Below are 27,429 nucleotides of genomic sequence, written 5' to 3' on the forward strand. Positions count from 1 at the left end.
ACTACTACTCTCCATTTATGCTAGATTACCACTCTCTCAGGCAATATTTAAGAAGGGAAGCAAATGTTTCATCTCTTAGTATTAGAGACAGACTAGCTCCCATTTCTCTCAATATTTTAACATCTTTATCTACTCCCATTGCTCTACCTGAGTAAACCTAGCCCAAACAGGTGAAGTCTTAAAAAAGATTGGGCGCTATCTTACTATCCACCTATGCCTATGCTGTGCATTCTCCTTCAGCTCCTTTACTTCTCTCAGGATTTCTTTCACTGCCTTCAGTAATCCCACTGACTGAACCACTTTGACCTCATCTGTTTTCCCAGTGCCTTTCTTAAGCCCCCCTGCACCTTTGTGTGTCCCACCTCATGACAGTGAAAACACCTGAGGTCTTTCACCTCCTTTTCACCCTCTTGAGTGTCTTTTGTCACAGGTGGTAAATGGTTCCCAGCATGATCTACTTTTTGTTTTTCTTTGAAGGATCCCTCTTTCCCAATTTCTATCCCGCATAGATTGAAATTGCTGTCAGAAGCTAGATTTCAATTTATGCCCTAATGTGTACTCATCTGTCATCTCTGCACCTCTTCTCGCTGTCTTAACTTTCTGTTCCTCAACATGAGTTCTTATTATTTCTAGAAGTGAATTTTTAAACTCCTCCAGCAAAATATCTCTCAGGACTTTGTATTCTTTTCCATCTTTAATGCTCTCACCCATCTATTGAAGTTGTTCTGCTTAATTCTTTCAAACTCGATATATGTCTGACTTTGTTCCTTCCTTATATTTTTTAACTGTTATCCATATACTTCTGGTACCAATTCGTAAACACTCAAAACAGCCTTCTTTACTTCATCATACTTTCCTGACACCTCCTCTGACAGTGCTGCAAACACCTCAGGAGGCCTGCCTACCAACTTGGTCTGAATTAACATTACCCACACCTCCGGTGGCTAGTTCATCTGTGTGGCCAATTTCTCAAAGGAGGTGAAAAAGGCTTCTGCATCCTTTTCATCAAATTTTGGTAAGATTTGGCCATGTTTGTATATATCCTGACCAGGTGGTTGGCTATGACGGCCGGGATTTTATGAGCTTGCTCAGACGAGGCGAATGGAGAATTCCATTCTGTGAATCTCGCCTGTTCCGAAATCCGGGCAGGCGAGGCGATGAAATTCTAACTGATGACTCTGCCCATTATCAATACCGTCTGGTAGTCTTCCTTTGTCATTTTCCTTTGTCATATTCAGATTGGCGGTTGGTGACTAGTGGGGTGCCCCAGGGGTCGGTGCTGGGGCCTCAGCTATTTACCATTTATATAGATGATCTGGAGGAGGGAACCGAGTGTAGGGTGTCGAAATTTGCTGATGACACCAAGATTGGGGGAAAGGCAAATTGTGCAGAGGGTGTGGAGAGTCTGCAGAAGGATCTAGATAGGCTGGGCGAATGGGCCAGGAAATGGCAAATGGAATTTAATGTTGGCAAGTGTGAGGTGGTCCACTTTGGTAGGAAGAATGGTAGGAAGGACTATTACTTACGTGGCGAAAAACTGCAGCAGGCGACGGTGCAGAGGGACCTCGGGGTCCTTGTGCATGAGTCGCAAAAACCCAGCCTGCAGGTGCAGCAGGTGGTCAGGAAGGCGAATGGGATGCTGGCCTTCATAGCGAGGGGGATTGAATATAAAAGTAGGGAGGTCTTGCTGCAGCTGTATAGGGCACTGGTGAGGCCGCAGCTGGAGTACTGTGTGCAGTTTTGGGCGCCGCACCTGCGCAAGGATATTTTGGCCTTGGAGGGAGTGCAGAGGAGGTTTACTAGGCTGATACCGGAGTTGAGGGGGTTGAGCTATGAGGAGAGGCTGAATAAACTAGGCTTGTACTCGTTAGAGTTTAGAAGAATGAGGGGAGATCTCATTGAGACGTATAAGATGATGAATGGGATGGATAGGATAGAGGTGGAAAGACTCTTCCCGCTCAAAAAAGACAGTAGGACTAGGGGGCACAGCCTCAAGATAAAGGGGGGGCGGTTCAGAACGGAGTTGAGGAGGAACTTCTTCACTCAAAGGGTGGTGAATCTCTGGAATTCTCTGCCCGTTGAAGTGGTGGAGGCTGCCTCGCTAAATATTTTTAAGAAGCGGGTTGATGGGTTTTTGATAAGAGAGGGGATTAAGGGTTATGGGGAGAGGGCGGGAAAGTGGAACTGAGCCACGACAGATCAGCCATGATCTTATTGAATGGCGGGGCAGGCTCGAAGGGCCAGATGGCCTACTCCTGCTCCTATTTCTTATGTTCTTATGTTCTTATGTTCTTATTTGATGTTTTCTTGCTTCAGATTCCAACTTCATCTTTTTTAACTCAAACAACCTTTCTTTTTCCTTTCTTCCGCTAGGGCCTTCCTCTCTTTTTCCTTCCCTCTCTTTTTCCCTTTCTTTTCCTTCTAACTCCACACAGTTCACTTTCTAAGCATTCACTTATTTCTAAGCATTCATTGAAGAAGGTGCAGAGGTTTACCAGGATGTTGCCTGGTATGGAGGGAAGGTCCTATGAGGAGAGACTGAGGGATTTGGGGTTGTTTTCGTTAGAAAGAAGGCGGCTAAGAGGGGACCTTATTGAAACATATAAGATGATTAGAGGTTTAGATAGGGTGGACAGTGATAGCCTTTTCCTCAGATGGAGAAAGCTAGCACAAGGGGGCATAGCTTTAAATTAAGGGGTGGTAGTTATAGGACGGATGTCAGAGGTAGGTTCTTTACCCAGAGGGTGGTGAGGGATTGGAATGCCCTGCCTGCTGCAGTTGTAGATGCGCCTAGTTTGGGGGCGTTTAAGAGATCCGTGGATAGGTTTATGGATGGAAAGGGATTGGTTTAGGTTAGAGGGTCATTGCTTTTTAACTGGTCGGCGCAACATCATGGGCCGAAGGGCCTGTTCTGCGCTGTAATGTTCTATGTTCTAACTCCAACTGTCTCAGTCACAATTTCTTTCTTTCTAACTCCATTGCACTTGACTGTTTCTCTGATATTCCTAAATGCTTGGATTTATGCTTGGATGCTCCATTACAATTTCAGCTTTCTCATTATCCCGTGTTAAATACGATTTTAGCCTGTTTGCTAATTCTACAGTTGTCACGTTTGTCTATTTCTTCAAAATTTATTGGCAAATTTGGGAAGCATCTTTGACCAGCAGAACCTGTTAAAATGTTGAGGTATTTCCTCACTCAGGTTTGTTTAAAGATTTAGGACTGTTCAGTTCCCTGACCTGAATTTCCCCTTGAAGACATAATGCCAAATTCCCCAAAGAAGAATGCTTCACACCTCATAATCTGTTAAAAGTGTGTGGGAAGGTAAACTGTCCTTCAGTAATGTTTAGTGGGTAACTAAACACTCACTTTCCAATGAACATTTAACAATTCATTTATTTAACTGACAGGAAATTTTATCTAAACAAGCAATAGACTGAATAAAATAAGATTCTACTGGAATGCTGTTAAAGTAAATACTTATACAATAACCACAAATGTAATAGTAGAATTCTGTCACAATCAAAAAATACAACCATGTTATGTAGGTTTTGGAAACTTTTTGAGGTCTTTTGTGGATTCCCTCAGTGAGTTCTTTTTGATTTGGTACCTTTCACTGGTGAGATGGTTAAATTTATTTATTTAGATTATAGTTACATTTATTTATTTAGATTTAAGTGTTCTCTTAAGAGATATGTACAGCTGGTAGGGTGGAGATCTATTCTCTCTCTCGTGACTTGAAAGGTGGCAGTTACTAACCCTTGTTTTCCTCCGGTACTCTCCTTTATACCTGTGATGATCTATCAATTTTCCTGCAATAGGATTGGTCTGCTGTTGTCAATAACATCAAATTCGAATCTTAAAGGTTCTTGGGAGCTGAGTGCTTGCTTTAATTTGGGCAAAATTCAAACATTCAAATGCCCGAAGCCTGTTACCAAGGCAATCCTGCTGCCTGCTTTGGATACAAATGCTTCAGTCTAGGACTTTGGATATACTTTGCATTTTAAACCTCCAAGTACTGAAACAAAACCAGCTTTTGAAGGGACTATGCAGTGTTTTGTCTTTCTAGCATTTTCTATACATCCTTTACATTTTTAGAAACTCAACTTCGCGACAACTGAACTTGATGATCAGCCATGAAGGGCCAAATGGCCTGCTCCTGCTCCTGTTTTCTATGTATGTTTCCATGGTCAAGTTTTCATGTTTCAGATCACTAACAAGCTGTCCTGGTCCCCCCATGCTGACACTATAGTTAAGAAAGCCCACCAATGCCTCTATGTTTTCAAGAGGATAAGGAAATTTGGCATATCAGCTACGACTCTCACCGATTTTTACAGATGTCCCATTTTTCTGGTTGCATCACAGCTTGGTATGGCTCCTGCTCTGCCCAAGACCTCAAGAAACTGCAAAAGGCTGTGAATGTACTCAATTCATCACGCAAACCAGCCTCCCATCCATTGACTCTGTCTACAATTCCTGCTGCCTTGGAAAAGCCAGTATAATTAAGGACCCCATGTACCCTGGACATTCTCTTTCACCTTCTTTCTTCGGGAAAAAGATACAAAAGTCTGAGGTCACATACCAACTGACTCAAGAACAGCTTCTTCCCTGCTGCCATTAGACTTTTGAATGGCCCTACCATGAATTAAGTTGATCTTTCTCTACACCCTCGCTATGACTGTAACACTACATTCTGCACCTTCTCTTTTCCTTCTATATCTACGGTATGCTTTGTCTGTAATGCACACAAGAAACGATTCTTTTCACTGTGTACTAATACATGTGACAATAATGAATCAAATTAAATCAAAATGTATGACAGATGGGGAGAGTGTACTGAAGTTCACGGTAGCACTGCTGCTTCACAGCTCCAGGGTCCTGGGTTTGATTCCCGGATCGAGTCACTGTCTGTGTGGAGTTGGCACATTCTCCTTGTGTCTGCGTGGGTTTCCTCTGGGTGCTCTGGTTTCCTCCCACAGTCCAAAGATGTGCAGGTTAGGTTGATTGGCCATGCTAAGAAATTGCCCCTTAGTGTTCAGGGATGGGTAGGTTAGAGGGATTAGTGGGTATAATATGCAGGGATATGGGGGTAGGGCCTGGGTGGGATTGTGTTCAGTGCAGACTCGATGGGCTGAAGGGCCTCCTTCTGCACTGTAGGGTTCTTTGATTCAGTCTATGAATCTTGTTCCTGTCCATAACAGTGTCAAAAAGGAATACATATTTATGCCAAATCATAAGAAAAACTACAATACAAACAGGCCCTTCAGCCCACATGTTGCGCCGATCATATTTCAACCTACTAGGCTTACATAACCCTCAAACCTATTAAATCCCATGTACTCATCCAGACATCTCTTAAAACACCCGAACAAAACTGCCTCCACCACTACCAACAGCTGCCGATTCTACTCCCCCACCACCCTCTGAGTGAAAAGCTTACCCCTGACATCTCCTCTGTACCTACTCCCCAGCACCTTAAACCTGTGTTCAAGAATTAGATATTAATTCTTGAAATTAGAATCATTGTTTATCTACCATCATATCTTTTAATGAAGTTTCCCAATTACATGGTGGCACAGTGGTTAGCACTACTGCTTCACAGCACCAGGGACCCCATGTTCGATTCCAGGCTTGGATCACTGTTTGAGTGGAATTTGCACGTTCTCCTCGTGTCTGCATGGTTTTCCTCTGGATGATCTGGTTTTCTCCCACAGTCTGAAAGACGTGCTGGTAAGGTGCATTGCTAAATCCTCTCTCAGTGTACCCGAACAGGCACTGGAGTGTGGTGACTTTGGGATTTTCGCAGTACCTTTACTGCAGTGTTAATTGTGACACTAATAAATACACTTTAAAACTTTCTCAATTTTACCTTTTCCTTCATTTCTGTTTCTTAAGATGAACAATTTTGTAATTTTATTGTATTACTTTAAAAGATTAGACATTTATTCAGCAGGTGCTTTGTTGCAATACTTTTTTCTAGATGGCACTCATCCTCTTCACTTCATTTCATTCAAGGACAATATAGCTGATGATTCCTTTCCCAATAATGCAGGGCAATGGTTTTCATGTGTTGACACAGGAAGTTGAAATAATTCCAAGCTTTGATAAACACATAAGGCAGGTGGATTACATACAGATGTAGAAATTAGGAGGAGGAGGTGGCAATTTGTTCATTGGAACCTGTTTCACCATTAATCATGATCATGCTTAGTTATCCAACTCAGAAACCTGTTTCTGCTTTCCCCCATATCTTTTGATCTCTTTGCCCCAAGAGCTATATATATTTCTTGAAAACATATATATTTCTTGCTTCCTGTGGTCACAAATTCCACAGGCTGACCACACTCTGGGTGAAGGAATTTCTCCTCATCTCTGTTCTCAATAGTCTACTGTTTATCCTCAAACTGTGACCCCTGGTTCTGGACTCCTCCACTATCAGAAACGTCCTTCCTGCATCATCCTTTGTAGTCCTATTAGAATTTTATAGGTTTAGAACATAGAACAGTACAGCACAGTACAGGCCCTTTGGCCCTCGATGTTGTGCCGAGCAATGTCCAAACCCAAGATCAAGCTATCCCACTCCCTATCATTCTGGTGTGCTCCATGTACCTATCCAATAATCGCTTGAAAGTTCCTAAGTGTCCGATTCCACTATCACAGCAGGCAGTGCATTCCACACCCCAACCACTCTCTGAGTAATGAATCTACCTCGGACATCCCTCCTATATCTCCCACCATGAATCTGAGATCCCCCTCATTCTTCTGAATTCCAGCGAATATAATCCTAACCGACTCAATCTCTCCTCATAAGTCAGTCATGCTACCCCAAGAATCAGTCTGGTAAATCTCTCTGCACACTCTCTAGAGCAAGAACTTCCTTACTCAGATAAGAACATCAAAACTGCACACAGCACTCTGGGTGGTGTGGTGTTACTAAGGCCCTGTATAATGCTGCAAAACATCCCTGCTCCTGTATTCAAATCCTCTTGCTACGAAGGCCAACATACATTTGCTTTTTTTGAACCACTTGCTGCATCTGCACGTGTACCTCCAATGAGTGGTGTACGAGGACACCCTGGTTATATATTCCCCTCTTCTAATTTACAGCCATTCAGATATAATCTCCCTTCATGTTTCTGCTACCTCACATTTATCCACATGATCCTGCATCTGCCATACATTTGTCCACTTACTCAAGTTGTCCAAATCACATAGAAGCATCTCTGCATCTTCCTCACAGCTCACTCTCCTACCCAGCTTTGTATAATTGGCAAGTTTGGAGACATTTAATTTGCTTATCTAAATCATTGATACACATTGTGAATAGCTAGGGTGCCAGCACCTATCCCTGTGGTTCCTCACTCATCATTGCCTGCCATTTGAAAAAGACCTGTTATTCCTACTCCTTGTTTCCTCTCTACCAATCAGTTATCTATCCATCTCAATACACTTCCCCCAATCCCATGTACTGTAATTTTACACACTAATCTTACTTGGGATCTTGTCAAAAGCCTTCTGAAAATCTAAGTAAACAACCACCACTGACCTCCCCCCCTCATCAACTGTACAGTAACATCCTTGAAGATTTCCAGTCGATTTCCCTTTCGTAAATCCATGCTGACTCTGTCTGATCTTGCCACAGTTTCCCAAGCGTTCTGTTATTAAATTTGTTGTAATGGACTCTAGAATTTTCCCACTACTGACATCAGGCGGGCTGACCTATAATTCCCTATTTTCTCTCTCTCTTCCTTTTTCAATACTGGGGTTACATTCACAACTTCCCAATACATAGGAACTGTTCCAAGGTATATAAAATCTTGGAATGCATCCACTATTTCTAGATCCACTTCCTTAAGTACTGTGGGATGTAGATTATCAAACCCTGGGGATTTATCAACCTTCAATCCATCAATTTTCCCAGCACCATTTTTCTACTAATACCGATTTCCTTCAGCTTCTCCCTCTTACTGAACCTTGTGTTCTCCCATATTTCTGGTATCTTATTTGTGTCCCCTACTGTGAAGACAGAACAAAGGATGCATTTATTTGGTCAGCCATTTGTTTGTTCCCTGTTATAAATTCTTATGTTTCTGACTGTAATGAAGACCATTTGTCTTCATTTTTTTTCTTCACTGACTTATGGAAGCTTTGCCCTTCTTAGTCAGTACCTTGTTCCTCCTTTGCTGAATTCTAAACTGTTCCCAGTCCTTGGGCCTGATTCTCCCAAAAGAATTCTAAGTGCTGAATCTGTTAAGACTCCAGCACGAATAGGCCCTGCTCCCCGAGCTTTTAATGATATTCACAATTGTGACCTCTGCATTGCACAGAATGTGGGAGATTCGAATCCCAACTCCCACTGAAAAAACAATCGTGATAAATACTTATAGCAGAGTGGGAGATGCTATTTGGAGAATTCAGTCCTGGGCCTGATAATGACATTTAATATAGATTAAAAATAGATATGGATCATTTACCTTGTCTTCCCGCTGATTTCAGCATGGTCCCAATTGCGCCTGCTCTCCGCTCGTGGGAGACAAGCATGCATCAGGAACACTTACGCAAATGGCTGACACACGCATCTCCCAACCCGATGCGTCAAAAAATGTGCGTGTTGGGATGAGAGATCTGGGCCAATTACACAATACCCAGAGTAGCGTGGCCTGTTCTCTAGTTGATTCCTCAATGTATTGGTCCAGAAAACCATCTGTATGTGCTCCAGGAATTCTTTCCCTACAGTATTGTGACTAATTTGATTTGCCCATTCTATATGCAGATGTTGCTTTATCACATACATCTCTAATTTCCTGTTTAATTTAATTCCCAACATCACCACTACAGTTTGGGGGTCTACATACAACCCCACTAATGTTTTTGTCCCTTGGTGTTTCTTAGCTCTATTCATACAGATTGTCACATTGTCACTTTCTCAGTATGGTGTTAATTTCCTCTTTAACCAGAGATGTAACCCCATCATCTTTACCTTCCTGTCTGTCCTTCTTAAATACTGAATATATATTGATAGGATGCTCAGTTCCTATTCCTGGTCACGCTGCAGCCATGTCTCTCTAATCCTAACTATATTATACCCATTTACATCTCTATTCCCATGATTATTTCATCCACTTTATTGCGAATCCCCTGCACGTTAAGGCATAAAACTTTAAAGTTTGTCTTTTTAATTCCTTATCCCATTCCCGTTGTTTTTCGTTGTGGCCCATTTGTTTCCATCCTTGGTTTCTCTGCCTATCACTTTTCTTATTCCACTTTCTCTGTTTTGTTCTTATCTTCTTTCCCCTTCTTTGACTCCTTGCATAGGTTCCACCCACCTGACATTTTAGTTTAAACTCAGCCAAACACTCTCGCAAATACTCTCCCAAGGACATCAGTCCCAGTCTTGTCCAGGTGTAACACATCCAGTTTGTACAGGTTTGTAAAGGGAAGTCTTGTCTGACGAATTTATTGGATTTCTATGAGGATGTGACTAGTGTGGTAGACAGAGGGGAACCGGTGGATGTGGTGTTTCTCGATTTTCAAAAGGCGTTTGATAAGGTGCCTCACAAAAGGTTGCTTCAGAAGGTTAGGGTGCATGGAGTTGGGGGTAAGGTGTTAGCGTGGATAGAGGATTGGTTTCTAATAGGAAGCAGAGAGTTGGTATCAATGGGTGCTATTCTGATTGGCAGTTGGTGACTAGTGGAGTGCTGCAGGGATCGGTGCTGGGGCCTCAGCTATTTACCATTTATATAGATGATCTGGAGGAGGGGGTTGAGTGTAGGGTGACGAAATTTGCTGATGACACAAAGATGAGTGGAAAAGCAAATTGCGTGGAGGGTGTGGAAAGTCTGCAGAGGGATCTGGATGGGCTGAGCGAGTGGGCGAGGACCTGGCAGATGGAGTATAATGTTAGCAAGTGCGAGGTTATCCACTTTGGCAGAAATAATAGTCGGAGGGATTACTATTTAAAGGGCGAAAAGCTGCAGCATGCTACGGTGCAGAGGGACCTGGGGGTCCTTGTGCAGGAGTCGCAAAAACCCAGTCTGCAGGTGATCAAGAAGGCGAATGGGATGTTGGCCTTTATAGCGAGGGGGATAGAATATAAAAGTAGGGAGGTCTTGCTGCAACTGTACAGGGCACTGGTGAGGCCACAGCTGGAGTACTGCGTGCAGTTTTGGTCGCCGCACTTGCGCAAGGATATTTTGGCCTTGGAGGGAGTGCAGAGGAGGTTCACTAGGCTCATACCGGAGATGAGGGGGTTGGACTATGAAGAGAGACTAAATAGACTGGGTCTGTACTCGTTGGAGTTTAGAAGGATGAGGGGGGACCTTATAGAGACATATAAGATAACGAAAGGGATGGATAGGGTAGAGGTAGAGAGATTCCGCTCAGAAAGGATAGCAGGACTAGAGGGCACGGCCTCAAGATAAGGGGGGGTGCAGTTTAGATCGGAGTTGAGGAGGAACTTCTTCACTCAAAGGGTGGTGAATCTCTGGAATTCTCTGCCCATTGAAGTGGTGGAGGCTACCTCGCTAAATATATTTAAGTCACGGGTAGATAGGTTTTTGACAGACAAGGGAATTAAGGGTTATGGGGAGAGAGCGGGAAAGTGGAACTGATCCACTTCAGATTGGCCATCATCTTGTTGAATGGTGGGGCAGGCTCGAAGGGCTAGAAGGCCTATTCCTGCTCCTATTTCTTATGTTCTTATGTCCCACCTCCCCCAGAACCAGTCCTAATACCCTAGGAATCTGAAACCCTCCCCCTCACACCATCTTTTCAGCCACGAATATCCTGCTACATGTCTTGTATATCTGATATATCCTGTTATTTCTACTCTGATTAGCATATGGCATTGGTAGTAACTCTGAGATCACTACCATTGAGGTATGACTTCTCAACTTACTTCCTAACTCTCCATATTCAGCTTTTAGGACCTCATCCCTTTTTTTAACCAATGTGTACTATGACCACTGGCTGTTCACCGCTCCCTCTAGAATGTCCTGTAGTGCTCTGAGACATCCTTGACCCTAACACCAGGGAAGCAACATACCATCCTTGTTTGCAACCATAGAAACACCAACCTATTGCCTTTACTATAGAATCTCCTGCAGTGATTGCATTCTCACACTTTCTCTTCCTCTCCCTTGCAGCAGAGCTATCCGTGGAGCAATGATTGTTTAAGTGCAGCACATTAAACATTCTCACCATCTCTCCAGTAGCAGCCTGTAAGAGACAAATTGCAGCAGAGACTTTCACTGCCAAACGCAGCACCACCCAGATCTTTAGCAGGCTACAGGTGTTTGTCACAACCAAAGCCTGAGGAAGCATCTCTTCTTCTTGAGGAGCCAAGTCAGCTGAGTCTTTGTCAATTCTATAAGAACATAAGAAACAGTTAATTCCCTTAGTAGGAAACTTAGTAGGAGTAGGCCATCTAGCCCTTCGAGCCTGCCTCGCCATTCAATAAGATCATGGCTGATCTAAAGTGGATCAGTTCCACTTTCCCGCTTTCTCAACAAAGAACAAAAACAGCCTGGGAAACAGGCCCTTCTGCCCAACGAGCCCGTGCCACCATTTTAGCACTGCCAGTCCCCCCCTCCACCCATGACCCTTATCTATTGTTTTATGGCCATCCACATTGAGGGAAACTGATTTGGGACAATTTATTCCTGCCAATCAGCCTAACAGCACATCTTTGGGGTGTTTCAATAAGATCCCCTCTTAGCCGCCTTCTTTCCAGCGAAAACAACCCCAAATCCCTCAGCCTCTCCTCATAGGACCTCCCCTCCATACCAGGCAACATCCTGGTAAACCTTCTCTGCACCCTCTCCAAAGCCTCCACATCCTTCCTGTAATGTGGGGACCAGAACTGCACACAGTACTCCAAGTGCGGCCGCACCAGAGTTGTGTACAGTTGCAACATAACGCTGCGACTCCTAAATTCAATCCCCCTACCAATAAACGCCAAATGTGGTACCACTGTTTAAAAAGGGCAGTAGGGATAACCCTGGTAATTATAGGCCAGTGAGTTTGACATCGGTGGTAGGAAAGTTGTTGGAAAAAATTCTTAGGGATAGGATGTATAAGCATTTGGAGCGTTGCGATCTGATTAGGGATACGCAGCATGGCTTTGTTCAGGGGAGGTCTTGCCTTACAAATCTGGTAGAATTTTTCGAGGAGGTGACAAAAACGATTGACGATGGACGAGCCGTTGATGTCATCTATATGGATTTCAGTAAGGCGTTTGACAAAGTCCCTCACGGTAGGCTGGTAGAAAAGGTTAAGGCACATGGGATACAGGGACAGATATCTAGATGGATTGAAAACTGGCTAGGCAACAGGAGACAGAGAGTAGTAGTGGAAGGGTCCTTTTCTAGCTGGAGGTCTGTCACCAGTGGTGTGCTGCAGGGCTCAGTATTGGGACCTCTTCTCTTCGTAATATATATAAATGACTTGGAAGAGGGCATACGTGGTGTGATCAGCAAGTTTGGCGGATAGCGAGGAGGATTGTCAGGCGACACAGCAGGATATAGATAGGCTGGTATATTGGGCAGATAGATGGCAGATGGAATTTAATCCTGACAAATGCGAGGTGATGCATTTTGGAAGGAATAATGCAGGGAGGAGTTACATGATAAAAGGTAGACCAACTAAGAGTATAGAAATGCAGTGGGACCTGGGAGTGCAAGTGCACAAGTCTCTGAAGGTGGCGAAGGTTGCGAAGAAAGCTTACGGAATGCTAGCCTTTATAGGAAGGGGTATAGAGTACAAGAGCTGGCGTCTAATGCTACAGTTGTACAGAACGTTGGTTAGACCGCATTTGGAGTACTGCGTCCAGTTCTGGTCACCTTACTACCGGAAGGATGTACCTGGAGAGAGTGCAGAGGAGGTTTACCAGGATGCTGCCTGGTATGGAAGGACTGGGTTATGAGGAAAGATTGGGTAAACTGGGGCTCTTTTCCTTAGAAAGATGGAGATTAAGGGGGGATCCAATAGAGGTGTATAAAATAATGAAGGGTATAGATAGAGTCAACAGTGGCAGGCTTTTTCCTAGATTGGAGACAAATATCACGAGGGGTCACGAGCTAAGGGTGAGGGGGGAGAAGTATAATTTGGATACCAGAGGGATACACAGAGGGTCGTGGGGGTATGGAATGCACTACCAAGCAAGGTGGTGGAGGCAGGCACGCTGGATTTGTTTAAGGTTTACTTAGATAGGCACATGAGAGAAATAGGGATGGAGGGTTATAGGAGACGGTTTTAAAAAGGGACAGAGCCTCCGGACGATACTGGAAATATACTGCTGCATGTTGATGTTTTGTCTCTTTTAATCCGCAGTTGTGTTGGTCCACCTTGTTGTCTAACGAGGGGCATGCACACGGTGGGTCGTGCGTGGGCTGCTCTTGGATGTTTCGAGAGTGGTCTAGTACTTCGCGTCGTTGTGTGTGCTTAAAACTGGGCCAGCAGATGGGCACCACAACAGCTCAGTGACTATCACTGTTTGCTGTGCAGATACATGGATTTGGGCCAGTGTCTGTGGGAGTTTGCACATTCTCCCCGTCGTTGCGTGGGTTTCCTCCCACATCCTAAAGATGTGCTCTTAGGCTGATTGGTGTAACAAATTGTCCCTAAACTATTCTCCCCTGAATCTGGTTTCCAATGGGGGTACCATACGCATACACACGGGTCAAGGGAGGTGTAGGAAAATGCTTTTAAGATGGTGGCGCGGGTTCATTGGGCCAAAGGGCCTGTTTCCCGTGCTGGGTTGTTCTTTGTTCTTTCTTTGTTCCACTGACAGTAATCGCATTCAGGCCCTCAACTCCTACTATCCTTCTATCTTTAAGATCTGACAAACTATTTGTGTCCTCCTCCGTGAAGACCGAGGCAAAAAATTTATTTAAGGCTTCAGCCATTTCCTCATCTCCCACCACTAAATCTGACCTCTCATCCTCCAAGAGTCCAACATTCACTCTAGCCAGCCTCCTCTTTATATATTTGCAAAAACTTTTACTGTCCTTTTTTATATTTAGTGCTAGTGTAGCTCTTTGTTGATTTTTAAATTTTTCCCAACTTTCTAATCGCCCACTACTTTTAGCCACTCTGAACGCATCAACTTTTAATTTAATACTCTTCTTTATTTCCTTAGAGAACCACGGCTGGTTATCCCTTCTCCTACATTCCTTCTTTACCATCGGAATATATTCCTGCTGAGTACCGAAAAAGATCTCCTTAAAAATCCTCCACTGTTCCTCAGCCATCCTACCAACCAATCTACACCCCCAGTCTACATACGCCAATTCCGCTCTCATCCTATCGTACTCCCCTCTGTTCAAACAGAGGACACAGGTCCGGACCCTACTTTCTCATATTACATATTGCAGAAAAGGAGGTACTGGAAGTCTTAAAGAGCATTACGAGGGATAAATCCCTGGGATCTAATGAAATGTATCCTAGGATGTTGTGGGAGGAGATTTCAGGTCCCTCAACAGAGATATTTGAATCATCAACAGCCATAGGTGAGGTGCCTGAAGATTGGAGGATGGCAAATGTTGTGTCTAAATGCTGCAGGGAAATGCCTGGGAACTACAGGCTGGTGAGCCTAATGTCTGTAATGGGTAATTTGTTCGAAGGTATTCTGAGAGGACCTGCAACATTTAGAGAGGCAAGGATTGATTAGGGTCAGTCTGCATGGCTTTGTGAGTGGAAAATCATGTCTCAAATTTGATTGAGTTTTTTGAAGGGGTAACCAAGAAGGTAGATCAGAGCAATGCAGTTGACGTTGTCTACATGGACTTTAGCAAGGCCTTTGACAAAGCACTGTATGGTAGGTTGTTGCATAAAGTTAAATCTCACGGGATCCAGGATGAGGTAGCCAATTGGATACAAAATTGGCTTGACACAGAAGAACTGTGTGGTTGTAGAGGGTTGTTTCTCAAACTGGAGAACTTTGGCCAGCGGTGTGCCTCAGGGATCAGTGCTGTGCCCACTGTTATTTGCCATTCATATTAATAATTTGGATGAGAACTTAGGAGCCATGGTTAGAAAGCTTGCAGATGACACCAAGATTGATGGCATAGTGGACAGTGAAGAAGGTTACCTAGGATTACACAATGAGATCTTGCTCGATTGGGCCAGTCGGTTGACGCATGACAGATGGAGTTTAATTCAGATAAATGCGAGATGATGCAGTTTAGTAGAACGAGGGCAGGACTTACTCAGTTAATGGTAGTGCATTGGGAAAGCTTTGGAACAAAGAGATCCAAGGGTACAGATTCATAGCTCCTTGACAGTAGAGTCTCAGGTGGGTAGGGTGGTGGAGAAGGCATTTGGTATGCTTGGTTTCATTGATCAGAACTCTGAGTACAGAAGTTGGGTGTCTTGTTGAAGTTGTAGAAGACATTGGTATGGCCTCACTTGGAATACTGTGTCCAGTTCTGGCCACCCTTTATAGAAAGGATATTATACTAGAAAGAGTGCAGAAAAGATTTACTAGGATGCTACTGGGACTTGATTTGATTTATTATTGTCACATGTATTAGTATATGGTGAAAAGTATTGTTTCTTGCATGCTATTACAGATAAAGCATACTGTTCATAGAGAATTAAAGGAGAAAGTGCAGAATGTGTTGTCACAGTACAGCTAGGGTATGGAGAAAGATCAACTTAGTGCAAGGTAGGTCCATTCAAAAGTCTGATGGCAGCAGGGAAGAAGCTATTCTTGAGTTGGTTAGTACGTGACCTCAGACTTTTGTATCTTTTTCCCGACGGAAGAAGGTGAAAGAGAGTATTTCTGGGGTGCATGGGGTCCTTAATTATACTGGCTGCTTTTCCGAGGCAGCGAAAAGTGTCAACGGAGTCAATGGTTGGGAGGTAGTTTGTGTGATGGATTGGGCTACATTCACCTTTATACATTCATCTACATTTTGTAGTTTCCTGTGGTGTTGGGCAGAGAAGGAGCCCATACCAAGCTGTGATATAACCAGAAAGAATGCTTTCTATGGTGCATCTGTAAAAATTGGTGAGAGTCGTAGCTGAAATGCCAAATTTCCTTAGTCTTCTGAGAAATTAGAGGTGTTGATGGGCTTTCTTAACTATATTGTCAGTATGGGCGGACATGTTGGCATGGCAGGACCACTCACTTGATGAAGGAGCAGCGTTCCTAAGTTAGTGACTTGTGCTACCAAATAAACCTGTTGGACTGTAACCTGGCGTTGTGAAACTTCTTACTATGTTTATCCCAGTCCAACGCTGGCATCTCCACATCATTGCATGGGGGGGGGGAACCAGGGCAGGTTGTTCGTGATCTGGACACCGAAGAACTTGAAGCTCTCGACCATTTCTACTTCATACCCGTTGAGGGGGCATATTCTCCTCTACGCTTCCTGCAGTCAATGACAATCTCCTTCATTTTGCTGACATTGAGAGAGATTATTGTTGTTGCACCAGTTCACCAGGCTCTCTATTTCATTCCTGTGCTCTGTCTTATCATTGTTTGAGATCCGATCCACTACGTTGATGTTGTCAACAAACTTGAAAATTGAGTTGGAGGGGAATTTGGCCACACAATCATAGGTGTATAAGGAGCATATTAGGAGGCTGAGAACACAGCCCTGAGGAGGAGGTGTTGTTGCCCATCCTTCCTCATTGTGGTCTGGGGATTAGGAAGTTCAGGATCCAATCACAGAGTTTGGAGATGAATTTTGTAGGAATGATGGTGTTGGAGGCTGAGCCGTAGTCTGATAGGAGTCTGATATAGGTGTCCTTGTTGTCTAGCTGTTCCAAGGTTGGGTGCAGGGGCTCGATGGTTTGAATTATATAGAGAGGCTGGATAGACTGGGACCTTTTGCCTGGAGCAAAGGAGGCTAGGGATGATCTTATTGAGGTCTATAAAATAATGAGGGGCATACATAAGGTTAGATAAAGACAACTTCTTTTCCCAAAGGTAGGGGAGTCTAAAACTAGAGGGTATAGGTTGAAGATGAGAGGGGAAAGATACAAAAGGTCCAGAGGGGCAATTTTTTTTTCATACAGAGGATGGTGAGTGTCTGGAAGGGGCTGCCAGAGGGAGTAGTAGAAGTGGGTACAATTTTGCCTTTTAAAAAGCATAGAACATAGAACACTACAGCACAAACAGGCCCTTCAGCCCACGAGTTGTGCCGATCACATCAACACCTACCAATCTATAGACCTATCTATAACCCCCAATCCCATTAAACCCCATATACTCATCCAGAAGTCTTTTAAAAGACCCCAGCGAGTTCGCCTCCACCACCACTGACGGCAGCCGATTCCATTCACTCACCACCCTCTGAGTGAAAAACTTACCCCTAACATCACTTCTGAACCTCCCTCCCCGCACCTTAAACCTGTGTCCTCTCGTAGCGACCATTTCAACCCGGGGAAATAGCCTCTGAGAATCCACCCTATCTATTCCTCTCAACATTTTATAAACTTCTATCAGGTCGCCTCTCAACCTTCGTCTCTCCAGGGAAAAGAGTCCCAGCTCCCTCAACCTAACTTCATAAGGCATGCCTCCCAGTCCAGGCAACATCCTTGTAAATCTCCTCTGTACCCTTTCAATAGCTTCTACGTCTTTCCTATAGTGAGGCGACCAGAACTGCGCACAGTATTCCAAATGAGGCCTGACTAGGGTCTTATAAAGTTGCAGCATTACCTCCCGATTCCTAAACTCAATCCCTCGATTAATGAAGGCCAGTACACCATACGCCTTCTTGACCACATCCTCCACCTGCGAGGCCGATTTAAGAGTCCTGTGGACCCGGACCCCAAGATCCTTCTGCTCCTCAACACTACTAAGACTCCTGCCCTTGATAGTGTACTCGTTCATCCCGTTGGTTCTGCCAAAATGGACGACTACACATTTATCCGCGTTGAAGTCCATCTGCCACTTCTCCGCCCAGTCCTGCATCCTATTTATGTCCTGCTGCAACGTTTGACATCCTTCCAGACCATCCACAACACCACTGACCTTCGTGTCATCAGCGAACTTACTTACCCATCCCTCCACTTCCTCATCCAGGTCATTTATGAAAATGACAAACAGCAAGGGTCCTAGAACAGATCCCTGGGGCACTCCACTGGTGACTGACCTCCATGCCGAAAAAGACCCATCCACAACCACTCTCTGCCTTCTGCAGGCAAGCCAGTTCTGGATCCACAAGGCCAAAGGCCCTTGGATCCCATGCCCTCTCACCTTCTCAAGAAGTCTTGCATGGGGGACCTTATCAAACGCCTTGCTGAAGTCCATGTACACCACGTCCACTGCACTTCCTTCGTCAATGTGTTCAGTCACATTATCGAAGAACTCAACTAGGCTTGTAAGGCACGACCTGCCCTTGACAAATCCATGCTGACTATTCCTGATCATGTCAAACCTCTCCAAATGCTCGTAAATCTTGTCCCTCAGTAGCCTCTCCATCAGCTTACCAACCACTGAGGTCAGACTCACCGGTCGGTAATTTCCCGGGCTCTGTTCCCTTTCTTGAAAATAGGAACTACATCCGCAATCCTCCAATCTTCCGGAGCCTCTCTACTGAACTCAATTCCTTGATTGATGAAGGCCAGTACACCATACGCCTTCTTAACCACAGCTTCAATCATTTAGAGTTACATGGGTAAGGTGGGTATAGAGGGATATGGACCAAATTCAGGCAATTAGAACATAGAAACATAAAAAACTACAGCACGATACAGGCCCTTTGGCCCACAAAGTTGTGCCGAACATGTCCCTACCTTAGAGATTACTAGGCTTACCTATAAACCTCCATCTTACTAAGTTCCATGTACTTACCTAAAAGTCTCTTAAAAGACCCTATTAAATCCGCCTCCACCACCGTTGCCAACAGCCCATTCCACGCACCCACCACCCTCTGAGTGAAAAACTTACCCCTGACATCTCCTCTGTACCCACTCCCCAGCACCTTAAACGTGTGTCATCTTGTGGCAACCATTTCAGCCCTGGGAAAATGCCTCTGACTATCCACTCGATCAATACCTCTCAACATCTTGTACACCTCTATCAGGTCACCCCTCATCCTTCGTCTCTCCAACAAAAAAAGGCTGAGCTCACTCAACCTATCCTCATAAGGCATGCTCCCCAATCCAGGCAACATCCTTGTAAATCTCCTCTGCACCCTTTCTATGGCTTCCACATCCTTCCTGTAATGAAGCGACCAGAACTGAGCACAGTACTCCAAGTGAGGTCTGACCACGGTCCTATATAGCTGGAATATTATCTCTCGACTACTGAACTCAATTCCTTGATTGATGAAGGCCAGTACACCATACGCCTTCTTAACCACAGCTTCAACCTGCGCAGCTGCTTTGAGTGTCCTATGAACTTGGATCTCAAGATCCTTCTCATCTTCCACACTGCCAAGAGTCCTACCATTAATATTTTACTCTGTCATCCTATTTGACCTGCCAAAATGAACCACTTCAGACTTACCCGGGTTGAACTCCATCTGCCACTTCTCCGCCCAGTCTTGCATCCTATCTATATCTCGTTGCAACTTCTGACATCCCTCCACACTATCCACAACACCTCCAACCTTTGTGTCATCAGCAAACTTACCAACCCACCCCTCCACTTCCGCATCCAGGTCATTTATAAAAATCACAAACAGCAAGGGTCCCAGAACAGATCCCTGGGGCACTCCACTGGTGACCAACCTCCATGAAGAATATGACTCATCTATAACCACTCCTTGCCTTCTGTGGGCAAGCCAGTTCTGGATCCACAAAGCAATGTCCCCTTGGATCCCATGCCCCCTCACTTTCTCAATAAGCCTTGCATGGGGCACCATATCAAATGCCTTGCTGAAGTCTATATATACTACATCTACTGCTCTTCCTTCATGTGTTTAGTCACATCTTCAAAAAATTCAATCAGGCTCGTAAGGCACGATTGGGACTAGCCTAACTGGGCAGCATGAACAAGTTGGGCCGAAGATAAACCTCTATGACTCTAAGTGTTTTGTGATTTTAGGGCATTCTCGTTCATTGGACCAAAGGCTTCAAGGCCAGTGATGTCGAAGGAAATGATGTTGTTTTTCTATTGAAAGAAGCAATCAAAAGAAATGGAGTGAGTATTAATGAAAAAAACTTATGAGCAAGCTGTAAATACAGTGATGCTAGAATTTTTCAGATTTTCTGTTGTGCTATTTGCAGGAGATAGATTTGGACATTGTGGCAATTTTGAATGACACTGTGGGAACTATGATGTCTTGTGCATACGAGAACCCCGACTGTGAAATTGGAATGATTGCAGGTATGATTTTGTTATTCTTCCAGTTTGGGACCTTTAAACATTGCATTGCCAACTACATAAAACTTTGGCTGGGATAGTCCTCTTCACAATAATTCTGAAGCGTAGACCTCATTATAATGCAATAAGAGTCCTGTAACTGCTCCAAGTTCATTGGTGTTGTCACATTGGGGCTGGGGGGGATATCAGTGCGTCCCTAAGTGATTAACAGAGTTTCAGAGTGAGTGATTGTTCATTCTGAAAACCCCAATCACGGTGGATCATGAACTGAGTGCCTCAGATGGCTTTCTATGTGAATAATCAGTGATTGAATGAATCTTGCAGTGAGTGATCAGAGTGGCTGAAGGTAGGACATCATGTTCCACAAGGATCAGTGTTGGGATCACTGTAGTTTACAACTTGCTTTCACCATTTGGGTTATGGAATCAAAAACAGAATTTCTAAATTTGCAGACAACACTAAGTTGTGCGCTGTAGTAGGGATCTGGTACATACATAATGTGGGACTGAGCACAGTTCTGCATCCACAGTGATGTAAGAAGGCACATGTCGTAGAGCCAGGGTCAGTCTGGAGATGGACAGAGATATGGAAAGACCAAGGATGGAGTCAACTCCATACTTGTATATTCACCTATACATACAGCGATAAGCTAACAAAGACTTGCTGTTAATATACTCAGGACTAGTCCAAAGATGTGTAGGTTAGGTTGATTGGCCATGTAAATTGCCCCTTAGTGTCCCAGGATGTGTAGGTAGAGGGATTAATGGGGTACATGTATGGGGTAAATGTGTGGGGTTGTGGGGATAGGACCTGGTGTGGGATTGTTGTTGGTGCAGACTTGATGGGCTGAATGGCCTCCTTCTACACTAGGGATTCTATGATTTCTATGAGTACAAAGTCTACTTCATGGTGGCATTCTCTGAATCAAAAGCCATGATCAAGAATGCTGAGAAATTAAGCAAAAAGAAACCTTCAACCAATTCTAAATTGAAACAAACTCCCAGTGGAAGCTGTTGGTGTGGAGAAAATTCACCAGAAAAAGAAAAGCTCCAGAGATAGAAGAGTCTGGAAGCAAACAGGTGGAGCTTTCACTCCAGCTCAAAGCTCCATTGAATCTCCCAGTTTCCCAATGATTTGTATCACTGTCTATGCGGAGCTTGCATGTTCTCCCTGTGTCTGTGTGGGTTTCCTCCAGGTGCTCCGGTTTTCTCCCACAGTCCGAAAGACATGATGTTAGGTGCATTGGCCATGCTAAATTCTCCCTCAGTAAACCTGAACAGGCGCCAGAGTGTGGCGACTAGGGGATTTTCACAGTAACTTCATTGTAATTTGAATGTAAGCCGACTTGTGACACTGATAAATAATATTTTTAAACTTTAGTTTCAGTGAGCACAGCTCTCAGCCTACAAAGGTGAGATGGAACTTTTTGAACTTCAGATTAGCCCGTCCTGAGAAATTGCATTTCATTCATTCATCCAGAAATGCCATTTGAAAGAAACCCATCCCTAATTCCGATTCCCAACTCCAAATCTCAGCTTCTGAGTTCAGCAAAGGTAGATACATTTCATTCACTGAGGGTACCTTGTTACTGGTGGCTTCCTAATCAGCAAGCTTTTCTCTTTACTATGTGCCTGCCCCACATCGTAATGCCCTTGATTAAATTAAGTCAGCAGCTAGCCCACTCTCGCAGCCATTGCAAGCTCCTCCTTTTCAAGCAGAAATATTACCATAGTCATTTAGAACATAGAACATTACAGTGCAGAACAGGCCCTTCGGCCCACGATGTTGCGCCGACCAGTTAAAAAACAATGACCCTCTAACCTAAACCAAACCCTGTCCATCCATAAACCTATCCACGGATCTCTTAAACGCCCCCAAACTAGGCGCATCCACAACTGCAGTAGGCAGGGCATTCCAATCCCTCACCACCCTCTGGGTAAAGAACCTACCCCTGACATCCGTCCTATAACTACCACCCCTTAATTTAAAGCTATGCCCCCTCGTGCTAGCTTTCTCCATCCGAGGAAAAAGGCTATCACTGTCCACCCTATCCAAACCTCTGATCATCTTATATGTTTCAATAAGGTCCCCTCGCAGCCGCCTTCTTTCTAATGAAAACAACCTCAAATCCCTCAGTCTCTCCTCATAGGACCTCCCCTCCATACCAGGCAACATCCTGGTAAACCTCCTCTGCACCCTCTCCAAAGCCTCCACATCCTTCCTATAACGTGGGGACCAGAACTGCACACAATACTCCAAGTGCGGACGCACTAGAGTTTTGTACAGTTGCAACATGATGCTGCGGCTCTTAGATTCAATCCCCCTACCAATAAACGCCAAGACACCGTATGCCTTCCTAACAACCCTTTCTACTTGATTCCCAAATTTCAGGGATTTCACAGCATCATAAAATAATAATGGCACCGGAAGAGGCCATTTGGTCCATTGTATCTACACCAGCTCTCCAAATGAATATCATCATTTAGTGCCACTCCTCTGCTTTTTCCCCATACCCCTGCACATTGTTTCTATTCAATTAATCATCTAGTGAACTCTTGAACCTGCCTGCAGGCAGAACATTCCAGACCTCAATCACTCACTGTGTGAGAAAGTTATCTCTCATATCACATTTACTTCTTTTGCAAATCACTTTAAATCTGTGCCCTCTCATTCTTGACCTTTTTACAAGCAGAAGCAGTTTCTGTCTACTCTGTTCAGCCTCCTCGTGATTTTAAACATCTCTATCAAATCTCCCCTTAGCTTTCTTCTCTCAAGGAGCAAGTCCCAACCTCTCCAATCTATATTCATAACTGAAGTTTCCTATCCCTGAAACCATTCTTATAAATCTCTTCTGCACTCTCTCTAATCCATTCACATCCTTTTTATAGTGTGGTGTCCAGAACCGTACATAATATTCCAGGTGAAGTCAAACTAGTGTCCTTCCTCTTGTACTCTATATCCCTATTAATAAAAGCCAGTGTACTGTTTGCTTTATTAACTGCTCTCTCCACCTATCCTGCCACTATCAATGATCCATGCACACAGACATCCAAGTCCCACTACTCCTGCGCCCCTTTAAGAATTTACCCCTTATTTTATATTGTTTCTCCATGTTTTCCCGACCAAAATGCATCACCTCACACTTCTCTGCATTGAACTTCATGGGCTACCTATCTGCTCACTACATGTCCTTTTGAAGTTCTAATAAGAACATAAGAAACAGGAGCAGGAGTAGGCCATCTAGCCCTTCGAGCCTGCCCCGCCACTCAATAAGATCATGGCTGATCTGAAGTGGATCAGTTCCACTTTCCCACTCTCTCCCCATAACCCTTAATTCCCTTGTCTATCAAAAACCTATCTACCCGTGACTTAAATATATTCAGCGAGGTAGCCTCCACCACTTCAACAGGCAGAGAATTCCAGAGATTCACCACCCTTTGAGTGAAGAAGTTCCTCCTCAACTCTGATCTAAACTGCACCCCCCTCCTTATCTTGAGGCTGTGCCCTCTAGTCCTGCTATCCTTTCTAAGCGGGAAGAATCTCTCCACCTCTACCATCCATCCCCTTCATTATCTTGTACGTCTCTATAAGATCCCCCCTCATCCTTCTAAACTCCAACGAGTACAGGCCCAGTTTATTTAGCCTCTCTTCATAGCCCAACCCCCTCATCTCTGGTATCAGCCTGGTGAACCTCCTCTGCACTCCCTCCAAGGCCAATATATCCTTCCACAAGTGCGGCGACCAAAACTGCACACAGTACTCCAGCTGCGGCCTCACCAGTACCCTGTACAGTTGCAGCAAGACCTCCCTGTTTTTATATTCTATCCCCCTTGCTATAAAGGCCAACATTCCATTCGCCTTCTTGATCACCTGCTGCACCTGCAGACTGGATTTTTGCGACTCGAGCACAAGGACCCCCAGGTCCCTCCGCACCGTAGCATGCTGCAGCTTTTCGCCCTTTAAATAGTAATCCCTCCTAATATTATTTCTGCCAAAGTGGATAACCTCACACTTGCTAACATTATACTCCATCTGCCAGGTCCTCGCCCACTCGCTCAGCCTATCCAGATCTCTCTGCAGACTTTCCACACCCTCCACGCAATTTGCTTTTCCACTCATCTTCGTGTCATCAGCAAATTTCGTCACCCTATACTATCCTCCTCACGGTTTACCATACATTTTATTTTGTATTATCCGCAAAATTTGAAATTGTCCCATACACAGGAAGATCTAGATCATTAATCTACATCTTGTAAAGTTAATGGGATTGCAGGGTAATGTCTTGAGATGGATAGAAAGCTGGTTAGCAGACAGGAAAGAAAGAGTTGGCATAAATGGATTTTCTTTTGATTGTCAGGCGATGATTAGTGGGGTACTGCAGGGATCAATGCTAGGACCCCAAACTGTTCACAATACATATTAATGATTTGGACGAGAGAACTAAATGTATTATCTCCAAATTTCCAGGTGATACAAAGTTGGGTGGGAGTGAGAGCTGTGAGGAGGATGCAGAGATGCTTCAGCGTGATTTGGACTGGCTGAGTGAGCGGGCATATGCATGACAGATGCAGTATTATGTGGCTTTTTTTTATTCATTTGTGGAAAATGGGCGTCACCGGCTGGCCTGCGTTTATTGCTGATCCCACGTTGCCCTTGAGAAGGTGGCGGTGAGCCACCTTCTTGAATTTTTGCAGTCTATGTTCTGTGTATTGACCAACAACGCCATTAGAGAATTCCAAGATTTTGACCTAGCAACTGCGAGGTTATCCACTTTGGTAGCAAAAATAGGAAGGCAGATTACTACTTAAATGGGTGTAAATTGACAGAGATGGATACTCAATGAGACCTCATGCATCAGTTGCTGCAAGTAAGTGAGCAGGTGCAGCAGGCAGTAAAGAAGGCAAATGGTATCTTGGCCTTCATAGTGAGAGGATTTGAGTACAGGGATAGGGATGTTTTATTGCAATTGTACAGGGCATTGGTGAACATAAGAACATAAGAAATAGGAGCAGGAGTAGGCCATCTAGCCCCTCGAGCCTGCTCCGCCATTCAATAAGATCACAGCTGATCTGATAGTGGTTCAGTTCCACTTACTTGCCTGCTCCCCATAAACCTTAATTCCATTATTGATCAAAAATCTATCTATCTGTGACTTAAACACATTTAACAAGGTAGTCTGTACTGCTTCAATGGGCAGAGAATTCCAAAAATTCACTACCCTCTGGGAGAAAAAGTTCCTCCTCAACTCTGTTCTAAATTGACTCCCCCGTATTTTGAGGCTGTGCCCCCTAGTTCTTGTTTCCATTCTAAGTGGAAATAACCTCACTGCTTCTAGCCTGTCTAGCCCCTTCATTATCTTATATGTCTCTATAAGATCTCCCCATAACCTTCTAAATTCCAATGAGTAGGCCCAGTCTACTCAATCTCTCCTCATCTCCGGAATCAACCTGGTGAACCTTCTCTGCACCCCCTCCAAAGCTAATATATCCTTTCTTAAATAAGGGGACCAAAATTGTACACCGTACTCTCGGTGCAGCCTCACCAATACCCTGTACAATTGCAGCAAGACCTCCCTCCATCCCCCTCGCGATAAAGGCCAAAATTCCATTTGTCTTCTTGATCACCTGCTGCATCTGTAAACTGACTTTCTGTGATTCACGCACAAAAACCCCCAGGTCCCTCTGCATAGTAGCATGTTGTAATTTTTCACCATTTAAATAATAGCCAATTTTACTATTATTCCTTCCAAAGTAGATAACCTCACACTTACCAATGTTATGCTCCAACTGCCAGATCCTTGCCACTCACTTAGCCTGTCCAAATCTCTCTGCAGACTCTGTGTCCTCCACGCAATTTGCCTTCCCATTCATCTTTGTGTCATCCGCAAACTTTGTTACCCTACACTTGGTCCCCTCCTCCAGATTGTCTATGTACATGGTAAACAGTTGAGGCCCCAGCACCGATCCCTGCGGCACTCCACTAGTCACCAACTGCCAACCAGAAAAGCACCCACTGATTCCAAATCTCTGCTTCCTGTTAGATAGCCAATCCTCAATCCACGCTAACACTTTACCCCCAACTCCTTTATCTTACGCAGCAACCTTTTGTGAGGCACCTTATCAAATGCCTTCTGGAAATCTAAATATACCACACCCACTGGTTCCCCTCTGTTAACCACACTCATTATATCATCATAAAATTCCAGTAAATTTGTCAAACATAACTTTCCCTTCTTGAATCCATGGTGTGTCTGCTTGATTGAACCATTCTTTTCCAGGTGTCCTGCTATTTCTTCCTTCATGATAGATTCCAGCATTTTCCCAACTATGGATGTTAAGCTAACCGGTCTGTAGTTACCTGCCTTTTGTCTACCTCCTTTTTTAAACAGAGGCCACACCTGGAGTATTGTGTGCAGTTTTGATGTCCTTGTCTAAGGAAGGATGTCCTTGCTTGGGCGGCACAGTAGCACAGTGGTTAGCACTGCTGCTTCACAGCTCCAGGGAACTGGGTTCAATTCCCTGCTCGGGTCACTGTCTGTGTGGAGTTTGCGCATTCTCCTCGTGTCTGCGTGGGTTTCCTCTGGGTGCTCCAGTTTCCTCCCACAGTCCAAAGATGTGAGGGTTAGGTTGATTGGCCATGCTAAAATTGCCCCTTAGTGTCCTGGGATGTGTAGGTTAGAGGGATTAGTGGGTAAATGTGTAGGGATATGGGGATAGGGCCTGGGTGGGATTGTGGTCAGTGCAGACTCGATGGGCTGAAGGGCCTGTTTCTGCATTGTAGGGTTCTATGCTTATAGGGAGTGCAGTGAAGTTTTACCAGGCTGATTCCTGAGATGGCAGGTCTGTCATATGAGGAGCAATTAAGTTGTTAGGATTATATTCACAGGAGTTTAGAAGAGCAAGAGGGGATCTCGTAGAAATTAATAAAATTCTAACAGGGTTAGACAGGGTAGATTCTGGAAGAATGTTCCCGATGGTGGGGGAGGTCCAAAAACAGGGTCATAGTTTGAGGATAAGGGCTAAACCTTTTAGAACTGAGGTGAGGAGAAATTTATTCACCCAGAGGGTGGTGAATGTGTGGAATTCACTCCCACAGAAAATAGTCGAGGCCAAAACATTGAGTGATTTCAAGAAGAAATTAGATATAGCTCT

General features: G+C 44.4%; 1 protein-coding gene across 1 annotated transcript in view; it reads left to right on the forward strand.

Moving 5' to 3' along the window:
- Window positions 1-27,429, forward strand: part of LOC145354558 (hexokinase HKDC1-like) — a 158,411-nt gene that overhangs the window by 87,076 nt on the left and 43,906 nt on the right. Inside the window, exons 13-14 of the mRNA XM_080206022.1 lie at window positions 20,000-20,095; window positions 20,182-20,281. Of these exons, the coding sequence (XP_080062148.1) occupies window positions 20,000-20,095; window positions 20,182-20,281 (196 nt within the window). The remainder of the gene's footprint in view (window positions 1-19,999; window positions 20,096-20,181; window positions 20,282-27,429) is intronic.

The sequence above is a fragment of the Carcharhinus amblyrhynchos genome, chromosome 17 (genome assembly GCF_965287045.1).
Source record: "Carcharhinus amblyrhynchos chromosome 17, sCarAmb.v2.hapA, whole genome shotgun sequence".
Classification (NCBI taxonomy): domain Eukaryota; kingdom Metazoa; phylum Chordata; class Chondrichthyes; order Carcharhiniformes; family Carcharhinidae; genus Carcharhinus; species Carcharhinus amblyrhynchos.